Genomic DNA, 10,245 nt, shown 5'->3' with positions numbered 1-10,245 from the left:
TTTCTCCACATTCTGTGCCCTAGAAATCCCCATTTCGCTTTCCAACTAGCCGCAACATGCTTTTCTCACCACCCAAACACCCAATTTCCCCTCACTTTCCCGTAATTTCTCGCTCCCTAAAGCGCTCCTTCGTCGTCTCTTCCTTATGAACCCTCGCCGCCGTTGTAAAAGCCAAAACGGTATCGGATCGGAGAGAAGCGAAGCGATGCTCGGGGTCTTGTAAAATTGGGGAGGGTTCGTGTGGTGTGGTGTGGAGGTGATGGACGCTTTGGAATTGCCTTATCATCCGATTGAAGTGGCGGCGACGAAGCTCTTGGGATCGGCGGAAGGCTTCGTTCGCCAAAAAGATGCCGTTTCGGTTCTTGCTAGCCCCACAATCGATCCCTGCAGCTCTCCTCTTAGTCACAAAGGTAATTCTAATAATTTTTTTTTCTTTGTTTAATTTTTAAAATTTAAAATTTTTGTGGTTATTTCAGTTGTTTTGCTAATTTATTCTGGGAATTAGAAATGAAGCTTTATTTTTTTGGGTTCAAAATTTAAAATTTAAAATTTTTGTGGTTATTTCAATTATTTCGCTAGTTTGTTATGGGAATTAGAATTGAGAAATGAGGATTTTAATAGGTTTAAAATTATGTATAAAAAATTGTTAGAGCAGTTAAATTTGAGGTTAGATGGTTGAGGCTACTGTTGGTAAATATTAGCTTACGAAAATTTTAATTTTTGGTCAAATTTTTTGATAAATAACTTTGTTAGTTAGTTACACTTTGACAAAATGATAGCTTTTGTACTTTGAGAATGAGTTACAGTTGGTTGTTAGTTACGGAACCCGCCTCTTGGTTTGCTGACTGTACCTATGTATCTAGGTAAAAAAGGAGTTAGTTACATTCAATTGTTGGATGCAAAGTTTGTAAATTGGAACGGTAACTCTCCAAGTTGATTAGGGATGTCAGATAAAAAAGATATTCCATTTCATATAACATGATGTGTACCATGCTTTCGGCTTCTTTTTTTGTTGTGGAATTTAAGAACTGTTTTTCTGCTTCTGTACATGTTTTGAGTTTGCATAATTATTAGTTATTCACTTATTTGTCGTGTTGTTGCACGCGTGTTTTTATGTAATTGGTATGTCCTGATTTGTCTGTTCATGAATCATTGGTTTTGGCATCTCTAATTTGCTACTCTATTGCTTGTTCTTATGATCCATGGGATATGGCCATCTCAGATGTTAAAACTTCGGGCAAGGCTTCTGACTCTGCCTCCTGTGATACTGAACTGTATAGGCATGCTAGTCAGCTGCCCAGCTTGCGGGGTGAAGATGTATCTGAGCACCTTTATACTAACGACAAAAGTCTTTTACGGTATCCTCAGCCTGAAGGCATACAGTTACCACGGAAAGCAGCAAAGTTGTCAAGAAGTGGTAGTGTGTCTTCGAAGAGGCCACGGCTGGCTCAAATGGAAGATTCTATGGGCTTAGCTGGAGTAGATGACCAGAAGGATGTGACTGATAAGCTTGGGTCATGTCCTGCAACGTGCACCTCTCCAGGTAGGGCGGTTTTCTGTTATAATATTTTTTAATTATTTGATGTTAATGTTACTCATCAACTTTAAACTATGAGTACTAGAAAACCGTTAAGGCTCTTTTGAAGCTCTCTTAGGGTGAGTTTGGTAGAGCTGTTTGAAAATGGCCTTTTAGAAAAAGTTGTAGTTTTAATAATTGCTGAATGAAAATGGGTTGTTTGAAAACCTAAGAGTATTTGGTAAAATCTGTAAAAAAGTGCAGTTTGAAACTGAGTGTTTGGATAGAATCTTCCAAAACTGCTAACTGAGGAAAAAAGTTCCAAAATATTTATTTTTTACTTTTTAAAATTTTTTTGGTGATGAGAATAATGGGTAAATCTCGATTTGAGAAAAAGTAGGGGTCAGTATAGGAAAACGGGTATAATTTCATTGGTAATATTTAAAGCATCCGGGTTTCTTATAAAAAAAAAAAAGGAAAAGGTACCAGGGTTGCCTTTTTTAAATGGCGACCAATATCCCCATTGTGATCAAGTGATTTTTGGGTCAAAAATCGCGGTCAACTGGCTGCCAAATGTCCAAATAAGGAAATGCGGTAGAAAGACTTTATATGCCCTTTACCAGCTACTTATTAAATTATCACAATTCAATTAATGCAGTTTCCTGCAAGCTAACAATGTTTTAAAAATATAAAATTAATGCTCTCTTTGTAGATGCCATGAATGCATGATGCCAGCTCTGTTTTTTTTTTTTTTTTTTTTTAATCATACCATATTCTCTTATGCCGTTCTGTATGCCTTATTTAGTTATATACATGCAATGTTTGGCATCTTCAAGTAATGGAACATGTTTGTTATTCTTGTCTCTAGTTACAATAATGTATGCATACGAGTTCCACACCCAACTCTCTGCTTGTCAGTTGTCAAGATGCCTGCATACATGCAGCAATTCTGCAAAATTAAACATCAAAAAAATCCATCCCATGTAAGAGCCAATTTCAAAATTCAGTTGAACTTTTTACCCATAAAAACATCCTTTAATCCTCTTTTCTTATCTGCTTCTTCTTCCCTTTGCCATTTATTCACAGCTTCGAAAAATTGAAAGAATTTCTCTAATTATTTCATTGGCATTAAACATCCTTGCTTGTTACTTGTCAATAAAGAAACAAAGACCCTGTGTGCAATTTTGTTAATGCCCAGAGGTGATGTAAGTATAACCCCCCCTCCCCTCCCTCCTTACCCCAACCCAACCCAATTTAACCACCGCACACACGTATTCTATTTTTAAAGATAACCTTGGTTTCGAAATAATGCAACCATAGTTTGAGGTTTGAAGTTAAATATTTACTAATTTAAGAGTACTACCACCTCATCCACGACTCCCATTATTTTTTGAGAAGAAAAATGTTTTTGGGTAGCTAAATGAAGAAGTCACAAATAATGCAAAGGAAGGTGCACTTCAAAACTATATTATGATCAATTTTGATGCCTGAATTGACAAACTTTTAAGATACTGTGTACTTGTGGAAGTGGACCTTGGTAAGTGATTGAAGTATTAAACCAATAAAAATACAAAAAATTTATTGTTGAGACAAGGGCAAACATGTGGGAAACTTTTCTTGGGCTACCTTTGTTTTAGCATTGTTCGTTGTTGTGAATAGTCCCATCACATGCTCTTGCAAGAGTGTTTTTGGTTCAATTTTTTTGTTATTCAATAAATACACCAAATGTGGTGTATCAGTGGTCATTTCCCCCATTCCGGTCATTTTCACCACCCAATATTATCCCAAGTGATATTTTTTAATACGAACAAAAGATTATATCAGAAGCAGATAGATTTATAAATATATAGATTAATCATTTTTTTTTCCTTTGCCTTTGTTTTTATAAGTGTATAGTTTTTTTCAGTTAAAAGATTCCAGTTGAAAATGATAAATATGGATTAGTTGATTGAGTGATTGTTTGTTAAGAACTGCAAACGTTTTATAATCTGATTTTCATATCATAAATAAGATATTATATGAGATTTATATGCCCTATTGGCTTGATTAGATGTTTGGATTCTTGTTTCAGATTTTGAGTCTTTTGGCTGATACACATTTTCCTCTTTTCTTTAATATATGATCTAGAGAATACTCAATCGGTGAAACAAAAGAGTAACCTCAACAAGCGAGGTGATAAGAGGGGTTTTAAAGTTCCTGCGAAGATCAAATATGATTCTTTTGCGATGAAGGCGGGTTTGTCAAACTTCAGTTCAGCTGCTGGGGGGAGCAACTTTTTTGGTATGACATTGTCTCACACGATAGTTTCATTTTATGATGAAAGTTTTAACCTCTTTGAAGTGTTATTTTTTTTAATTATTATTTTTATTGCAAATATACAACTTTTATTGCAATTATTATTTTTATTGCAAATATACAACTACTTTTAATTTTTATACAGTTTTGTCGGCTTTTTTAAAGACCCAGTCAAGGATTTATAGCATCAACTCATACATAAATTCAGATCTCTCTAGATTTCGAACTAAAAAAACCAAGTTGTAGTTGATTATTATGATTATATATTTAAATGTTTATATTATTTGCAACTCCTAGCAATTTTTTCTTAAACAGTATATTTCTGTTACACCAGGAAAGTTGGGATAAGGAATGACATTATTTGTGAAAAGGTGTAGGTGGCTTCAATTGAGGATAAAATGATGGGAGTTTTTTGAGATTGTTTTTATACAGGTAGAACTGATGCCTTCTAATGCACTACTACAAAGGAGTGATTATATTAATGTTGGAAGGAGAAGAAGGACAAAAAAGTGGCAAAAATGAAGCGGATTAAATTTATAAGGGAAGACATGATTGTTAAAGATGTAACTAGGGAAATACTCTTATGCCAATTAGAGTTTAGGATCCATTTGGCCTGTAGTAGTTAGGATTAAGGTTTAGTTGAGTTGAGTATTATATAACATAAGATCTAAGATGCATGGATACTCTATTTTTGCGCACATACCCATGTCCGTTATGTATTGTTCTAGTATCATACCAGATACCTCAAATGTACGTACCTAGTCTTTTTTTTTTTTTTTTTTTTTGGAATAAAAAAAAGCAAATACGTCCAATATATGCCCGTGATACGGTTTGGATCATGTAAGAATTTTCATTTATATTTATATATTGGTTTCGATGTTAAACACTTATCTAGTTATCTTTTGTTTACTCTTTGGATATTGGTTTGTATTCTAAACATCATTTTAAGGCCATGTATTCACTTTATTATTCACTATTACTCTTAAATTGATATATGCTTAACAATATATGAAAAATAAATGCTTAACAATATATAAAAAAAAAAAAAAAATTTAATAAGTTATTAATACATGAATCCCTGACGTATCATACCCTAGGTTTTTCAAGAAATGTTGTATCCCCGTCCTCGTACCCGTATCATACTCATGCCCATATCTGTACATGTGCATCTTAGCATAAGATTATGGCCTGTCACTTTTATTTTTTACTTTTCTTTTACTATATGACTATATCTAGGACTCAGGTATTTAGCTTCCTCTATCACCAATTTGTTTTCTATTGTGAGTTTAAAGCCATGATCTCCTCCATGTTATTTTCACTTGGTGAGAAAATTCCATTTGAGCTAGATTTCATTGGCATAAGTGGTCATATTTTTCTTATTCTTTGTATTAATATGGTCCTTGCCCTGTTGATTGTCTTGGACAAATCATTTTATAAGCTACCTATTGGTTTGTTTCCTTCTTTTTTTGCTTACCAAATGTAAGCTTTCATGAATGCCATTAATGAATGTTGGGAATTATTCTCAGGAATATATGGTCTGAAGTTAGATACTCAGGACACCACGAAGCTTATGGATGATCCACCCTTGAATGATCTACTAGATGGCACCTACAAGTGCTCTAGTTTAGTAAAAGACAAAGGGAAGAAAGCAGCAAATTTAAATGACGATTTCTTGAATTCAGTTAGAAAATCTTTTTCTGCACTGCATCTCTCGAGGCCTGTCCAGTCCCAAAATATTGCAGATATGGATAACTGCTCCAATAAGAAAATGTCCACATGTCTGTCAGGCTCTGTTTCTGGTGATAAAGGAGAGTCCTGCATGGCAGATCTTTGCTCATGTAAAAAGGTTAGTTTACGAGAGAATTTAAGATGCTAGTTGTCAGACCTGCATAGCATTGTCAGAAGCATTTTTTGCATCTGTCAATTGACTAAAATAAAAAATTTGATTTTTCACTGAAATGTCATTAAGAAAGTTATCTTCTCTGAATACCAACTCCTGAATCACCAAACCATTGCGAGTTGGTAAAATTGTTGGAAAGCTACCAGACGTGACTATTGAATGTAATTTTCTGAAATTGAAGAGTCATTTGACCAGATCTACTATTAAGAGAAAAGTTCTGTTGGTGGAACTGGATGCAACTCTGGCCACCCACATACATGCGTGAACATGAATGCTGTATCAACTTGGTACATTTGCAACACATTGCACGCAGAATACGAGTGCATCTTGAATGCTGCCTCAACTTCATTAACTAAAATTTCAAGACTAATAACTTTTTTGTTTCCTTGATAAATAATATTGAAGACTAATAATTAATAATGTTCCTTTCTCTCTCTTCCTCTTTCGTTCCTCAAGATCCAGGATTCTTGTAGCAAGCCTGAGACTCCTGCTAATCCCCTTGATTCGCCATTATTTCCACCTAAAGATGTTTTGAAACGCGTGGGGCTTCCTCAACCCAAGGATTTGGAGTCTTTGCTCCTTGATGCGGCCAAGTCTTCTGTATCTTCAAGGAATACGTCTGATATACGCTTAGGCAAGCAAATGTCTCGCAGAGTCAGCTTGCCTCCTTTTCCATGGTCACATACTTCTAGTGGGCATTGTAGAACTAATTCTGATGCAGTTAAATTGCCTACAACTAGGAGCACATGCCCAGGTAGATGGGTAAGAATAGGGAATGTTTCCAGCTCTTTGAGGATTGCCACTGATTTTTTTACAAACTTGGAGTCATTAAGTTATGATCAGAGCCTAATTCCTTCGGGGCTGAGTTCAGAAAATAAAATTTCCCCATCAATATCAGTTGGTCTTCGTCGGTGTGAGCACGATTTGTCATCTTCTGCAATGTGTTCAAAAGCTTCTCACATTTTTTTAGGTAAGAATTCCATGAATTTATCTTAGATGCTTATTTTTTCTTTCTTTGTTTTTATTATTGTTATTTTTTTCTTCGGGTATTAATTGGGATGTTGCTTTTTCTTGAAAATGCAGATTCTGGAGGCAAGGTGAACTATCAAGGAAATGGTACAATTATAGTTTATAGTAACCTTCTCTTTATTTCTGTTGGCTAGAAATATGCTCACTGCCAATGCATATCCATATAACTCTGTTTGTGGCTGTGTTTGGAGTGGCGGGGCTATGCGTGCATGCATACCTGGAGTGAAGGGGGAAAAAAAACTGAGAGTGATGGATATGATGCCAATTGATCTAATCGTTCCAAAGCATTCTGTGGTGGTCACTTTAGTTTTTATATTGTATGGATTTTTCTTCTGCTTGGCATATGCTGTCTCGTTAGTGATCTATCTGGTCTAGATTAAGCATTAAGGCTGATGGTTCCTCTTGATTAAACTGGTCATATCATGAAATGTGTTTCAAAGATTGGAAAATGAATATTGATAACTGGATGGGCTACTTGTCATGTTTGGAACTAGTCGTCTGGATCCTCAGTGATGCTTACCGTTGTCTACTTATGGAATGTGTAGTAAATGATGACAGTTTTTGCATTTAATGTCTTCATTTTTTTTTGTTATTTCTGATTTTTAGTGTGCTTTCTGTTTGTGACAGCTGGGCAATGTCCAAGGATATTAGCTGCTGCACAAACTCTGTGTGACATGGCATTAGCAACTCTCAAGCGAAATCCAGATGGGACGGCAAAGTGGCCAAAGAAGCCTTCACAAAAGGTGATGAAAGCTCGCAAATTGAAATCAAATGAGAAACTTGAAGAAACATTTGCAGCATCAATTCCTGTATTGGGCTCTAACAATCTTTTAAGAAGTGTGGACCAGCTAATGCCCTCAAAGAAGCCTAAGCTGTCCACAATTGAGAACATAAAGGATTTTGATAATTTCAGTTATCTTAGGAAGGGACCAATAAATTGGTCAACTCCGAGATCAAGCAGATCATCGCCCAGCAAGTCAATGAAGGACTCAGTTGCAGAAACGAGACATTCAACCGCAAGCATTTTAAAGCAATCATGTATGATGCCCCCACCTGCAAGAGTTTTTGACAAGGCTTGCACCAGTCAACAGAAAGCAAGAAAATTATTTCCCATGGATTGGAACAGAGGAAGGGACGGGCTTGACTGATCGAAATGGCTTTGCACAGAAGTTTGTTCCTTCTGAGGATTGTTATTTATTAATGACACAGTTTGGTCTTTGGCCAATCTGATTGGTTTGTATATATTATGTTGTAGGTGGAAAGGAATTGTTGTAGGGGCTCATGCTCTAGCTGGATTGTTGTAAGGGTTCACCTGTATGGGTAACCGGGGTTCCAGTGTTGTAACAGTAAAGCAGTTGTAGACAGCAGGTAATTCTTTGCCTTCTGTAGAGCATTTCATGAGGCAATAGAAAATTTACATCTTTCAAAATACTTAGATTTGCTTCAATCATTTTACGTTCTACCGTGAACTTGACAGACTCGAATAAGTGTTTGTTCAAGTAACCTTAACAAATGTCTCAAATGTTGAAAGAACAGTTTCACTTATCATTAAATACTTACACTAGAGTTCTCATTAAGATGCTGCTTTTCTAAGGAGGGTCTCCGAGGAATGAAGATATTGCTTGCTGGAGCTATTCGTGACCTCCATTTTTGAACAATTACAAAGAACTCGAAAATCACTACTGAGTACTGAAATGAGAAATGAGAAATGAGTAATGTGAGATTAAAAAAGGAAAAAAAAAAAAATCAGAAAAAAAGAAATAGCCTGAGTTTGTAGGCACTATTATTAGTAACTTTTGTAACGTACCCTCCCGGTGTTTCTACTCTGAAATTCGCTTTTACTTCATAATTGATAAATAATATTTATTTATAATTTGAAACGAGTAAGTCATGTTGGGGATGTAGCTCAGATGGTAGAGCGCTCGCTTAGCATGCGAGAGGTACGGGGATCGATACCCCGCATCTCCACTTTTTGTGCAACCCTTTTTCTTTTTTCCCTCTCTTTTCCTTAGTGCATAAAGATATTTTCTGGACAGAGAGAATATGATATCTCTTGCGTATGTTCTCTTTATCGAGCAAATGATTTACCCATTCCCTTTTTGTGTCCTTTAAAAAGTTCTTTTTCCCAGTAAACACCAATTGAAATTTCCTTCCTTACATATATAACATCTGACTCAAATAAAGGGGAAAAAAAAAAAAAAAATCCATCCTTGCTCAGGTTCCATTTTTTCATTGTGCTAAGCTTTTGCTACAAAAAGTGTATCAAATAACCTCTTGATTCATGACATAGCATGGGATTTGTATCCCTTTCAGATTTCAACAAGGTACTAATTAAAATTGATCTTATCAAATATACACTTTATGAAAAATAGAGAGAATCTAGGAACACATTTGATCCAATAGTAGAACTAAAGCCATAGCGAATCCAGGATCAAAGCCAGGTTGCACGACTAAAACAAAAACCTCGTGCCCAAATGATATTCCTCCCTTACTCGCTTCCTTCCTCTTGATCTCAGCCACTACCTTCCTTGACTCATCTAACACTTTGCATGATCTATGAGCATATGAACCTTCAATCATGTATGCATATCCTTTATCTGAGCTCCCTCGAAATACATGTGCAGGTACATTCGGATTGGAATGTAAAATGTTTACGTGTTTCCTTACGGAACAAATCGGCTTCTTTGATGATTTACTACTTGTTCTACAATGGTGATCACCAGCTTCCCCTTCATATACAAACCAGCTATCAACTAGTCTAAGTGTCTGCCAAATATCACAATCAAAATCAACCCAGATATATGCAATTGTGTACGTTTTTATTATGTGTCAATATATAACTCTATATAATATAAGAACAAAATGATCGAGAGAAGTATATATAATATGATATTATTATTGATCACCTTGCAACGACGCATTGTGTGGACGGGTATTCCAGAGCCATCCATGAGAGTGATTTCCTCGGGTCGTCTGCTATAATTATCGACCCGATACACTAAATTTCCACCGGAATCGATCACTGTAAATCCATTACAACTAATTACGAGTGACTTTCTCCATACTGTTAGTGATGAGGGACATGCACTACCTTCGTGATATTGATCATGATCAGTCTTATGCTTCACCAGCTGGTCATGATGTTCTTCGTGAACTGTCCTTGACATTGATTTTAAGAAACGAATCATCTTCATCTCTCTCTCTCTCTCTCTGTGTCTCTAAGGATTTTGAAGCTAGGGGCGGTTGAAGGAATAGATATTTATAAGCTTATAGTCTTGGTGTTGGTAATCGAAGTATGATTCTTTGAAGGGTGATTTGCTTACGGAGGCTTTAATTACGCATGACACGTGCACCGACAGCAACATTAATTAAAATGGCCTCGCTAGCTGTATATTAACCATTACTACGAATTTTGTATGGAATGGCCGGAATTTTCCATTAATTTTTTTCTGAGAATCTATTTTCCATTCCAATTAGTTAACAGGTATAAATTACTTTTTATTTT

General features: G+C 35.8%; 2 protein-coding genes and 1 non-coding gene across 3 annotated transcripts; 2 read left to right on the top strand and 1 right to left on the bottom strand.

Moving 5' to 3' along the window:
* On the top strand, positions 1-8,171 carry LOC126713436 (uncharacterized). Its single transcript, XM_050413190.1, has 7 exons — positions 1-410; positions 1,223-1,543; positions 3,644-3,796; positions 5,338-5,657; positions 6,168-6,681; positions 6,795-6,827; positions 7,368-8,171. The coding sequence occupies exons 1-7, from the start codon at positions 260-262 to the stop codon at positions 7,886-7,888; spliced, it is 2,013 nt and encodes a 670-aa protein (XP_050269147.1). The 5' UTR covers positions 1-259; the 3' UTR covers positions 7,889-8,171.
* A 464-nt stretch (positions 8,172-8,635) lies between these two features.
* Positions 8,636-8,708, top strand: TRNAA-AGC (transfer RNA alanine (anticodon AGC)). Its single transcript has one exon. It is a non-coding gene; the product is annotated as a tRNA-Ala (tRNA).
* Positions 8,709-9,017: 309 nt separating this feature from the next.
* On the bottom strand, positions 9,018-9,947 carry LOC126706429 (protein LURP-one-related 17). The gene is made up of 2 exons (XM_050405881.1): positions 9,647-9,947; positions 9,018-9,506 (listed from the first exon to the last, which is right to left on the bottom strand). Exons 1-2 carry the CDS (start codon positions 9,932-9,934, stop codon positions 9,120-9,122), a joined length of 675 nt encoding a protein of 224 aa, XP_050261838.1. The 5' UTR covers positions 9,935-9,947; the 3' UTR covers positions 9,018-9,119.
* Positions 9,948-10,245: the final 298 nt, after the last annotated feature.

Source organism: Quercus robur, chromosome 2 (assembly GCF_932294415.1).
Source record: "Quercus robur chromosome 2, dhQueRobu3.1, whole genome shotgun sequence".
Classification (NCBI taxonomy): domain Eukaryota; kingdom Viridiplantae; phylum Streptophyta; class Magnoliopsida; order Fagales; family Fagaceae; genus Quercus; species Quercus robur.
This window is presented reverse-complemented; position numbering and strand designations above follow the sequence as displayed.